At 55.0% G+C, this 12,114-nt stretch overlaps 1 protein-coding gene across 2 annotated transcripts; it reads left to right on the top strand.

The window, feature by feature from the left end:
* On the top strand, nt 1–11,628 carry CHMP6 (charged multivesicular body protein 6). 2 transcript variants are annotated; one of them, XM_089901570.1, is made up of 9 exons: nt 24–129; nt 1,128–1,213; nt 1,590–1,699; nt 1,851–1,938; nt 2,517–2,603; nt 3,403–3,468; nt 3,706–3,786; nt 4,827–4,881; nt 5,529–11,628. In XM_089901570.1, exons 2-9 carry the CDS (start codon nt 1,205–1,207, stop codon nt 5,582–5,584), a joined length of 552 nt encoding a protein of 183 aa, XP_089757696.1. In that variant the 5' UTR covers nt 24–129; nt 1,128–1,204; the 3' UTR covers nt 5,585–11,628. The 2 variants fall into 2 exon arrangements, with proteins under 2 accessions (XP_022445092.1, XP_089757696.1); XM_022589384.2 differs by lacking the exon at nt 1,128–1,213 and having other exon boundaries at nt 1–129.
* The last annotated feature ends 486 nt before the right edge of the window (nt 11,629–12,114 follow it).

The following is a 12,114-nucleotide window of genomic DNA, read 5'->3' as shown; positions in this document are numbered from 1 at the left end:
GCCGCGACGTGCGGAGCCGACCGGGCTGGGCGGCGGGGCGGGGGCCGGGCCGCGCCGGCCGCCATGGGCAACCTGTTCGGCCGTAAGAAGCAGCAGAGCCGGGTCACGGAGCAGGACAAAGCCATCCTGGTAAGACGCCGGGCCCCGCAGGCGGATGGACGCGAGCCGGGGACACCTGGGCCGGGCGGGGAAACCGAGGCACGGCGGCTACCGGCTGCGTTTCCGCTCTCGCCACGGGCTTCGGCCCCTCCGGCCGCCCAGCCCCACGCCGGGGCCGCAGCCCCGGAGCCCGTCTGGGGCGGTGAGCGGTGGGCTCCCGGTGGGGAGCGTGTCCGGGTCCGGTTCCCAGCGAGTCTGAGCGAATCCGGTTGCTGCGGGTGTAGGCGGTCCCAGTGCGGCGACTGAGCTGTGCCTCGGGTCCCGGGAGGCGGTGCCCGCGTTTCACTGTTTCCTGGTTGTACCTTGTCAGCGGGCAGGCTGGTCACGGGGTGGGAAGGCGGGCGCCTCTCACGGCAGCAGGGACAGGACGTGCGGCTGTCGCCGAGCCTGACCCACCGGCCATGGGTTGCGCTGGGGCAGACGACCTCTAAAGAGAATGGAGCTGTGGAGGGAACTGGGGAGCGGCCGCTTGAGACAGACTGACCACGTCTACACTGGGGGCTAGTTTCTCACCATGTTGAGTTTTAAAGATGTGCACACCTTTGACCCAGTTAACTCACTCCCCATAACCGACCCTGAAGACATAATCTTCTATCTGAGAAGTGCCTTGTGCTTGCAGGTGCTCACTGTAGCGTTACCTGAAATGATGAAATCTGGAAGAAGTGTAAATGGCTTAAAATAGGGAAGGAGAGACTAAGGCGTGTAAATGGCCTTGCATCCTTTTTGGGACACTGGGGTCCTAGGTGATTGGCACGGTCACGTGAACCTCTCACCTCAGTGCACCATCTGTTGTCCACTCACGTATGGTGATAAGTGTCAACAGCAGGGGAGCTGATGGCAAATGGCTGAAGTCCACAGAGGAGTGAAGCTGGGAGGGAAGGCCCCAGTCTCCAGCCATGGCTGGGCTGGGATGGTGGCACACGGGTGACTGTCACCAGTGACTTCTGCGTCATCTCTTCGCCTCGGAGGTGCTGGCCACACTCCCTGACCAGCGCTCACACTCCTCGCTGATGGCGATGCCCTGCCATGACGGCGATGCCGCGCCATGACGGCGGTGAGAGCATGCCCTCCACCCCGGTGCTGAGGACATTAGGACTGGCTCTCTGTCTGGGGTGGGGGAGATTTGTAGGATATTGAGCTGCATCCCTGGCCTCCACCTCCTAGATGCCAGTGGCATCCCCAGTGTGACAGCCAGGGATGTCTCCAGATAGTGCCCCACTTGCCCTGGGGGGCAAACTTGTCCCCATGGAGAACTCAGTTTCAGAGGATGTGCTTCCATTGGTGACAGTTGGGGCAGCCTGGCCTGTGGGGGGCCCTTCAGTGACCCCAGCAGCCTCTGTACTGGCTCTCCTGGACACCGGGTAGCCCGGTGAGTGTCCAGCGTGCCCTGAGGGGGCTTGGTGTCAACACAAGGCCTGCTTTCCCGGCAGCAACTGAAGCAGCAGCGGGATAAGCTGAAGCAGTACCAGAAGAGGATCACCCAGCAGCTGGAGCGGGAGCGGGAGATTGCCCGGCAGCTCCTGCGCGACGGCAGGAAGGAGTGAGTGGGGCTGGGGGCCAGTCTTCGGGAGATGGGCTCTGTTCCGCATCGGCCTAGAGCAGAGGTGGGGTAGGCCAGGAGGCTGGTCAGTGCCAGGCCAGGGCACCTGATGGCCATGGCTGCTCGGTCACTGCTTGGGTTCCCTCTGCAGACGGGCCAAGCTGCTGCTCAAGAAGAAGCGATACCGGGAGCAGCTCCTGGACAAGACAGAAAACCAGATCACCAGCCTGGAGACCATGGTAGGCCTAGTAGGGGTCGGGGGGTGTGGACCATGGACCATGTAGGCACCAGAGTCCCCTCAGAGGACTGAAACCTATCATTTTCCTCTCCTGGACCTCTCAGCCCGCGGCTATGGAATGGGTCAGGCCTGGAGGTGGAGGAGAATCTTTGATGGGAGCCTGACCGTCTTAAGGGGCTGCAGCAGGTTGGCTCTTGCAGGATGGTGGCTGGGGGACTAGGCCACTTATGGGTGGTGGAGTGGGCGGGGAGTCTGCCCCAGTGACTGAAGAGGTGTTGGGATCTGCAGGAGGCTCCCAAAATGATCCAGTTTCAGGACCCAGAGCTCTAGTTCTGCTCTTTTGCTAACAGAGCTGCTGGTTATAAGCAGTCTACTTTGCGGTTCCTCCCACGCCCTCTCAGTTCTGCCTAAGTTTTGGTCAGGGCAGCGGGAAAGGATAGAAGGAGGAGGAAGGCAGAGACAGTTTGCTCTGAGGCCCAGCAGTCTTTGTCAGTGATAGTGTGATCCTAACTCCCTTCCATGGGTCTACATGAGGCGGCAGAGAAGGTGGGCCCCTGACCACATGGGTTTCTTCCTCAGGTCCAGAGTATTGAGTTCACTCAGATTGAAATGAAGGTGATTGAGGGGCTGCAGTTTGGAAATGAGTGTCTGAATAAGATGCACCAGGTAAGTCTCGCAGGACTGGGGAAAGAGAGGAAGGGCAGCCAGTGGAACAAGGAGAGGGTTAGTCCCTGAGGCCACACCTGCACGCAGGCCTTTGGGCATGAGAGAAAGCCAGTCACTACCGGGAGAGGGTGATGGGAGAGGGTGACAGTCTAGTGGTACAAAAAAAATTGTACCGTATCCAGAGATGCTAAGGTGACTAGAGGGACAGTCTGGTTTTAGTGGGGGGGGTGGGGGGGGTGAACTAATCTGGAGGACTTCCTGGAGGAGGTGAACACAGCTTCATTTCAAGAAACAGCACAGAGGTAGATGGTAAAAGGAGAGGTGAGGTGCAGAGATGGCATGCCCCGGCCCCCACCCCGTCTCATTCCTGATGAGTGGATGGCAGTGGGGCTGGGCAGAGAGCTGAGGTTACACTGCCTTTCTGACTGTCCAATGTGGTGGTGACCAGTCAAGCAAAGGTGCCGCTTTGAACCCAAAAGAAATCAAGTCATCTGGCCAGGGAAAAATTTTTATACTTCTGACTACCGCTAGGGTTGATTTGGATGCCAGAAGGGCCAGCAGGAGTCCAAGGAGGTCAGTTGAGGCTTCTGAAAAGACTGTCTGACAGCTCCATGCCTCTGTGGACGGGCCCTGCCTGGGACAGAAATAACCAAAGATGTGTTATATCCCGCTTGGCATGGCTTCATTTAAACAGGAACAGAGGGGCTAGGCCGTGCGCCCTGCCAATGCAGGTGACCTTCGTGTAGGGGGTTCTGTTACGTGCTTCACTGACAAGACTCAAAAACTTGTAACCGATCAGGTGATGTCCATAGAAGAGGTGGAGCGGATACTGGACGAGACGCAGGAGGCTGTGGAGTACCAGCGGGTAGGTGTTGCCGCACCACGGGGCCCGCCATCTGGCAGCCAGCGAGGACAGTGGCCAACTCGCTGAATGTCCTGCGCCACCCTCAAGGGCCAGGCCTTCCCGCACCACGTGGGGGCTGCCTTCTTTCTTTCGAGTGAGAGGAGCCTTAAGCTGGGGTTGTCTCCTTCCTCCATGAGGGCCCACCTTTCCCCCACCCCAGCCCAGCCATGCTCCTCACCTCTGCTCCTCCTTTTGCAGCAAATAGATGAGCTGTTGGCAGGAAGCTTCACTCAGGAGGACGAAGATGCCATCCTGGAGGAGCTGGACGCAATCACTCAGGTAACAGGACCCCCGGCACTAACACAGGCCCAGGTGTAGGGACCCCCCCTCCAGGAGGACTCTGCTCACTGGCCTCAGCGAGCGACTGTGTCAGGTTTCACTTGAGCACACAGCCCTGGTTCTGCAGCTTGTTTTCTTCCCTAAAACAACTGGTATTTGTGCTAAACTGAGGTCCCTTCTCCCCATCCACCTGGCTGACTGCAGGGCAGGACTGGCCTGGAAAGAACATTTTGCAGGTTGTCCACCCAGGTGTTGCAGGCCTCAGAGCGAACCAGGTGCCAGGACAGAGCAGAATGCCGACCCTCCTAGCTCCCTCAGCCCTTTCCTCCCCAGTGGGCAGTGTGTGGGTTTTAGATCAAATGGGGGCTTTTTCCCTCTTGTGGCCGGTCACTTGCTGTCACACACAGGGCCTCCATGTGTTGGCCCAGAGGCCTCTAACCAGCCAGCCATCACTTCAGGCCCTGAGTCTGTGTTTGCTCCCTGATGGAGGGCATCTCCATCTCTGTGGGCCCCTGCCTAAGCAAGCCGAATTCACACCGTGCCCACCAGCCTGCCACCCCCAGCCATAGACCAGGCCAGGCAAGCAGGTCCTTAGCACTGCTGCTCGCTGCCTGGGGGCCCTATGTGCACCTGCCTGCTGAATTACTTCCTCCCAAGGCCCGAGAGGTAGACCAGCACTCGCTGGAACAACAGGTGCACCCAGGTACCACCACCTGAGGCAGAGGCGCCACTGGGGCCCCTGACCTGCATGGGTGCCTGTTTCAAAGCCCTTGTCTCAGACTCAGAATGGAACTTTGGGTTGGGAGCCCCTCAGGCTCTGGGCCGTTGGAAGCAGCCACCTTTTGTGGTCACTGTGCCCCCGGTGATATGAGTTGCAGAGATGCCAGAAGCCAGGGAGGATGCACCCTGGGCTTGCATGCTGGAGGATTTGTGTCCTATTTAAATCCCGCTGAGAGCGGCTAAGTGAACAGGATGCTGTTCTCTCCAAGAGAAGGACAAGGTGATTGTATCTCACAGCCTTTATCCTCTGTTTCTTGCAGGAACAGATAGAGCTGCCAGAGGTTCCTTCAGAGCCCCTTCCTGAAAAGATCCCAGGTACCCTCCTCGTTATGTCCTTTGGAGAACCGTGTGTTCTAGAGCAAAGCAAAATATCCTGGCCTCTGGGCCCTGCCCTTCCTGCCTGCTTGGTGGGCGTGCTTGCTGGCACCAGCTCAGGCGGAGTGCGGGCCTCGCCCTGGGGTTGAGCCCAGGTTTCTGAGCAGTTTCGGTAACCTAGTAAGAGCCAGACCCCGTTCAGAGAGGCGAATCCCAAAGTTAGAGTCGGGAAAGGGCCAGTTGAGCTGTGCAGGCTCTTCTGGGTCCAGCCCAGGACCAGCCGTCCACTAAATGTCACTGGGACGACCTTCCCCGTGGCATCGCATAACACGCCTTCAGAAATTCTCTATCCGCCCGGACTCGTCTTTCGCGATTCCTCCTTAGTTCTTTCTGCTCCCTTGCTGCTGCTTGGCCTCCTTTCTGGGGTCCGTGGGTTAGGGGTGCACGTCCTGAGTGCTTGTGCCCAGTGCCTGCTGTTTGTCATCCCTCCTGGCTTCTGTGTGTAACTCGCCTTTCTCAGAGCTGTGCCCGTTCTTCCCAGAGCGCGAAGCCCTGACCTGGCTCCTTGCTGCCTCCTGTCCTTTTCGGGAAGTTCCCGCTTCTGGGGTCTTCTGTACGCGACAGACATCTCTATGTTTCCTCCACAGAGAAAGTGCCCGTCAAGGCCAGGCCCCGACAGGCGGAAGTGGTGGCAGCCTCGTAACTTGTGTGGGACTCACGGGGATTCCAGAGGACTGGGGCCCACAGAGTTTGGGTGCATGTCCGGCCCTGGCCGGGCTCCCAGGAGGCTGGCGCCGGGCCAGGCGGGCCGGGAGCTGACGGAGCAGCACAGCACCCACAGGGCTCCTGATCAGGATGACTACGGAGCATTTCCCTGGCGCTGCTGTCTTGCTCTCGTTTCTGGATTAAATGGCAACATTCAGACTCTCCAGCCAAACGCAGCTTCTGCAGCTGTGGTTCCCATGGGCCACGGCCAGGCCCAACGCTCCTGGTGCTGGTCACACCTCCTGTCCCGGGTCGCGCGGCTCCACGGGCCAGTGTCTCCGCCACCCTGTCTTCTGTGGAAGGCACATCAGACCTGGCCTCCCCACCCTTCCCTTTCCCTTCTTCCTGCTGCTCCCATTAGCTGGCAGGGCTTTGGTTAAGGGGGCCCTCCCTTGGCCTGGCTCCTGGACGTGCCCAGTTTCCATGTAGACTTGGGGGTGGTAACCTCTCTGCTTCCACCTCGGCGTTTGTGGGTGGTGGACCAGGAGGGGTGCATCCCTGCTGGATTTTGATGACTCTAGGAGGTCTGCCCACCCCATCACTCCTGGGGCCATACAGAGGCCCAGTCCTGCTGACGGACATTCCAGGATAGCCGGCCGGTGTGGCTGCGGGTCCCCGAGCTGCCAGCTTCGAGCTGTTAGCAGCCAAGTGGAGACTGGGAAGGATGGAAATGACTTCCCTAGTTCACAGTTCATTTTGGAATTAGACAATCTCCCTGAGATTTCACTCCCAACAGGAAGACAAAGGGGACCCTCTTAGCCCCCCAGACAGGCCAGCCCCATATTAAAGTTGACACCCACACAGCCTGCTGCCTTGTGGACTGGGGTCCGTGGAAGGGCAGGTTGGTGTGGTTCCTCCCTCAGGTCCCTGGAACACAGTCCCTTGACCCTCCCGGGGCACTTGGCACCTGGCTGGTCAGTGCCATACAGGGGCTGGGGCCTCAGGAGCCAGGTTCTAGCCCTGCCCGGCTGTGGGTGGAAGGCAGTCACCTGTGGGCACCTGCCCACAGCAAGGTGCAGGGCGGTACTCTGGCCCCACCTCCCTTAGAAGGGGTGCTGCTGGTTTCTCATTTTTCAAGGGGTTTTGTGTGACTCCCGTGGCTGGTGGCTGGGAGGGCGTGCAGTTTGGTGCCTCTGGGGTGTGGGGGTCTGGTTTGGAGTCCTGATGTCTAGGTAGGAAGCCAGATGCCCCAGGGAGCGAGCAGGCAACAGCAAGGACAGACAAGTGGGTGTCCCACCTGAGGGGGGCCTCCACACCCTCCACCCAGAGGGCATGGTGGGCTGTGGCCAAGTTGCCAGGTCTGGAGTTCTTCAAGAGGAGCTAGAAACCCAGGCTTTCAGCGGACAGTCTTGCTTTGTGTGAAAGCACCCTTACCGGGTGCATGCACACCTCAGCCAGGAGGGGGCTCTGTGCCAGCTGATTTGGAGGATTTTGCCAGAAGCCGACCTTTCCAGCGCCACTCTGGCTGCTGGGCCCCACCCCGGTCCTAGGGGCAGTTCTGATTGAGGAGGGGAAGGAGGTCCTGCCTCTCCTGCCTGTGAGTGACCCATCCCTCTGCAGCAGTGGGTCCCAGGCTGGGGGAGGGAGGGGCAGCCTCTCCAGACCCCACAAGCAGGGTGGACACCTCCCCTTTCCCTCTGCCTCCCAGGACCCAGAGCTTGGGGCGGCCTGGGAAGCTGCCCATGGCAGTGCCCTGCCTCGTCTCTTAAACCGTTTCACCACTGGGAGCTGTGTGGTGGGCTGTGGGGCACCAACCCCTGGCCCTGGTGAGCGCTTGGAGAGCCTGCTCACGGGTGTGTGTGGCCCAGCTCCCTGGGATACACCCGTTCCCAGGACGGGAGGGTCATGACCAGCCTCCTCCTGACCTGGGCAAGGGGTACCCTCGTGTGGAACAACCCAAGAGTTGGGGAGGGGAGCCTCATCCTCTCGCTGTCAACAAGTGAGATTTCACGTACCAACCAACATGCCTTTTTCTTTGTAAAAGTTCATCCCTGGACCTAGGGAGGCCGTACTCTGAATCCCAGCTGACCTAGAGCTGACTCCTGGGCTCCAGCCTTGGAGGTCACCTGGCTCATAGGCCCCCTGTGTGTGTGTTGGGGCAGGGGGAGCCCATGCAGCCAGGATGAGACTCACATCTTCCTGCCCAGCGCTGAGCCCCAGTCTTAAAATACCAGCTGTGTGAGCCTGACCTGACCTCCTAATCTGGGGGGCATAGAACTCATGACGATCACAAACCAGTCACAGTTAAGTACAAAATCTGGGAGCAGAGCTGGCATCCTGCCCAAGATCAGTGGGGGCCTGGTGGGGGGCTTGGAGGAAAAGGAGAGGCCGCAGTGAGCCGCCTGCAGAGGGCCTGGTAGCAGCTGTGCCTGGTGGGTGAGAGGGGCGTAAGGGGGAGCCATGGGGGCCTTCTGACCACAGAGAGGACTTCCTGGGAAGCTGGCAAGCCTGGCATCTAGAAGGGATAGACCGGGACAGTAGAGAAAAGGACCCAGGGACCAGGACCGTTTGGCTGGAGGCACATTTGTGGTACAAGCAGCGTGGAAAGTAGAAAAGCAGGGGATGGGGAGTTGGGGGAAGAGGGCACCCAGGATTGGGTGGGGGTACTACTGGGACAGGGTAGGGGAGACAGAATGGGAGGTGCCTAGACAGGGTGGGGGCCGTGTCCTGGTTGCACTGTGTGCCCTGCCCTGGGGAGGTGTTTGCCCTCCCCCCTACCCACTGCTGCCCCATGGGGTCTCCCGGTGACCCCCACCTGCCCATGGGGAGAGCTTGGTGATGTCAAGTGGGGCGTTGTCATGACAACACGGGAGCTTTGCCTTCCCAGGAGAGGTCCAGAGCCAGGTCACTGGCCACATCCCCAAACTCAGCAGGAGACCCCACCACCCCTTGCATCTCTGCTGGCGCTTGGCCACTGGGGTGGGGGCAGCAGGTCAGCAGGTGGAGCTGGCCTCATGGCCCCAGTCAGAGCCTTGACTGCGTGAGCCAAGACACCCAGCCTGGGGCCTCCCCAGTGGACACCTGCACCCCTTGGCCAGGACAGCTGTCACCTTGGCATGTGCTTCACCCTTTCAACGATCCCTAGCATCCTTGCGGCCCTGTGTCTGGGGATCTCAGTGAGAAAATGGGAACACTCCAGATGTTTCTTCCTTAGTCATCTGCCCCCTCTCTGCCCAGCTTTCCTGAGTGACCCTGCACACAACCCCATCTCATCCCTGGTGCCCCGCCCTCCCCAAGGACCAGGTCTCAGGCTGGGGGCTGTGGCGTCCTCCAGGGCTGCTCTCGCTACTTGTGATCTTGTTCCTGAGGAGTCTGAGGACTGGTCTTGGAAGGAAGGAAGGTGTGTTCTTTCCTGAGGCAGGCACAGGCTAGTGTAGGGAAGGCATTTAAGGGTCATGAGCGACACTGGCCTCTGATCTGGCTTATGGAGTAAGTAAACCTTCCTTAAGAAGCAGAAGTTCTGAAACGAACTCAAAAGAGTAAGAGCACAGGGAATGAGGACCGTGGAAGCTGAACTGTGGATGCAAGGTGCTTGGCGGCGCTCTGACACCCGAAGAGTGATCTTCACTTCGTTTTTGTGGGTTTTTTGGTAAAAGCTTCATTGATTGTGCAGTTCAGTCATTTTTATTATGTTCTCAGAGTTGTGCAACCGTCACCACAATCAATTTTAGAACAATCCCATCATCCCTAAGGAAACCTTGTACCCTCTCGCTAGTGCCCTCATCTCCCCTCCCCACAGTCCCTGGCAGCCACTAGTCTGCTTTCTGTCTCTATGGATTTTCCCATTCTGGACATTCATACACGTGGAGTCACACGATGAATGACCTTTAGTGTCTGGCCTCTTTTACTTAGTGTGATGTTTTTGAGGTTTACCCATGTTGGAGTGTGTATCAGTTCTTCATTCCTTTTTATGGTTGAATAATGTTCCATTGTGTAGACGGACCACATTTTATCTGTTCATCACCTGATGGACATTTGCGTTTTTTCCACTTATTCACTTTTATGAATAATGCTCCTTTCTGTACACATTTTTGTGTAGACAAGTTTTCATTTCTCTTGGGTATAAACCCAGAGTGAGTTCCACTCTGGGTCATGCAGTGACTCTTAACGTTTGGCCACTGGAGGAAGTGCTGCATGTTTTCCTCAATGGCTGCACCATCTTTCATCCCCAGAAGCAGGTGTGAGGGCTCCACTTTGTCCACAGCCTGCCCAGCACTAGCTATTTCATATCTTTTTCATTATAGCCATCCTAGTAGGAGTTATCTCATTGTGGTTTTGATTTGCATTTTCCTAATGACTAATGATGTTGAGCATCTTTTCTTATGCTTAGCGGCCATTTGTACATCTTCTTGGGAGAAATGTCTGTTTAGATCTTTTACTCATTTTAATTAGGTTGTCTTTTTATTATTGAGTTGCACGACTTCTTTATATATCCTTGATATTAGACTCTGATCAGATATAAGATTTGCAAAAATTTTCTCCCATTCTGTGGGTTGGTCCTTTCACATTTTTACTAATTTCCTTTGAAACACAAGTGTTCTTTAATTTTGATGAAGTCCAGTTTATTTTTTCTTTTGTTGCTTGTGCTTTTGGTGTCATATCTAAGATACCATTACCTAATCCAAGGTCATGAAGATTTATTTCTATGGGGCTTTTTTAAGAGTTTTATAGTTTAGTGCTTACATTTAGGTCTTTCATCCATTTCAAGTTAATTTTTCTATATGATGTTAGGTTGGTGGTCCAATTCATTGTTTTGCACGTGGATTTTTGTTGTTGTTTTGTTTTGTTTTTTTGTTTTTTGCGGTACGCAGGCCTCTCACTGCCGCGGCCTCTCCCGTTGCGGAGCACAGGCTCCGGACGCGCAGGCTCAGCGGCCATGGCTCACGGGCCCAGCCGTTCCGTGGCATGTGGGATCTTCCCAGACCGGGGCACGAACCCGTGTCCCCCGCATCGGCAGGCGGACTCTCAACCACTGCGCCACCAGGGAAGCCCAGGATTTTTTTTTTTTTTTTAAGAGTTGGTTTCTTTTTTTGTTTTTTAGAGTTGGTTTCTTTTTTTTTAATAAATTTATTTTGCATTTATTTATTTTTGGCTGCGTTGAGTCTTCGTTTCTGTGCGTGGGCTTTCTCTAGTTGCTGCGAGCGGGGGCTAGTCTTCATTGCAGCACCCGTGCTTCTCACGGTGGCTTCTCTCGTTGCGGAGCACGGGCTCTAGGTGCACAGGCTTCAGTAGTTGTGGCACACGGGCTCAGTAGTTGTGGCTCACAGGCTCTAGAGCACAGGCTCAGTAGTTGTGGCGCATGGGCTTAGTTGCTCCGCGGCTAGAGTTGGTTTCTGTTTATTCGGGAATAACTGTGGTCAACTTTCATTAATGTGGAAGCTTACTGATTAATTCTTTTCCAATCATTCTAGTACCATTTGAAAAGACAGTTATTTCCCCCGTTGAATCCTTGGCACCTTTGTCAAATATCAGTTGACCAAATGTGAGAGTTTATTTGCAGACTCTCAATCCTATCCCATTTATATGTTTATCCTTATATCCTTATTGTAGCTTTGTAGTAAGTTTTGAAATCAGGAAGCGTGAATCCTCTAACTTTGTTCTTTTTCACGGTTGTGTTTGCTATTCTGGGTCTCCTGAATTTCCATATGAATTTTAGGATCAGCTTGTTAATTTCTGGAACGAAGCCAGGTGAGATTTTGATGGGGATTTTGTTGGATCCATAGATGAATTTGGGGAGTGCTGCCATCATAGCAATATTAAGTCTTATGATTCATGAACACAAGTGTCTTTTCATTTATTCATTAATTCCTTTCAACAATGTTTTATAGTTTTCAGAGTGTAAGTTTTATACTTCTTTTGTTAACTTTATTGTTAAGTATTTTCTTCTTTTTGATGCTATTGTAAATGGAGTTTTTTTCTTAATTTCAATTTCAGATTATTCACTGCAAGGGTATAAAAATAAAATTGATTTTTGTATGTTGATCTTGTATCCTTCAACCATGCTGAACTTGTGTATTAGTTCTAGTAGGTTTTTAGTGCAACCCTTAGGATTTTCTATATGCAAGATCATATCACGTGCAAATAGAGATAGTTTTACTTCTCCCCAAACTGGATGTCTTTTAGTTCATTTCCTTGCCTAATCTCCCTGGCGGAGACCTCCAGGGCAGGGTTGAATAGAAATGGATATCTTCATTTTATATGTTTCTATTCCACTCCCACCCCTAAAATACTAAAAACAGGAAGAACAAGTTCTTACAAGTTTTTGAACAAAATCCAGCTCATTTCTTTTTCCTTTCCCATTCATCCCTTCCTACCTTTCTCCCTTCTTCTACTTTTCTTTTTGAGCAGGGTGGGGTGGGGCTGACAGGCCAGGTCACGCCTGGCCCACCCGGTCTTCAAGCTGCACTTGTCAGTCTTTGAGATGTTCCCGTGGATTCCGTCGTGAAATGTGAGCTTGATAATGGCATC

The sequence above is a fragment of the Delphinapterus leucas genome, chromosome 19 (assembly GCF_059928025.1).
Source record: "Delphinapterus leucas isolate spDelLeu-1000000601 "Yukka" chromosome 19, BTC_Dleu_Yukka2, whole genome shotgun sequence".
Lineage (NCBI taxonomy): Eukaryota > Metazoa > Chordata > Mammalia > Artiodactyla > Monodontidae > Delphinapterus > Delphinapterus leucas.
The sequence above is the reverse complement of the archived record's forward strand: the minus strand, read 5'-3'. Positions and strand labels throughout refer to the sequence as shown.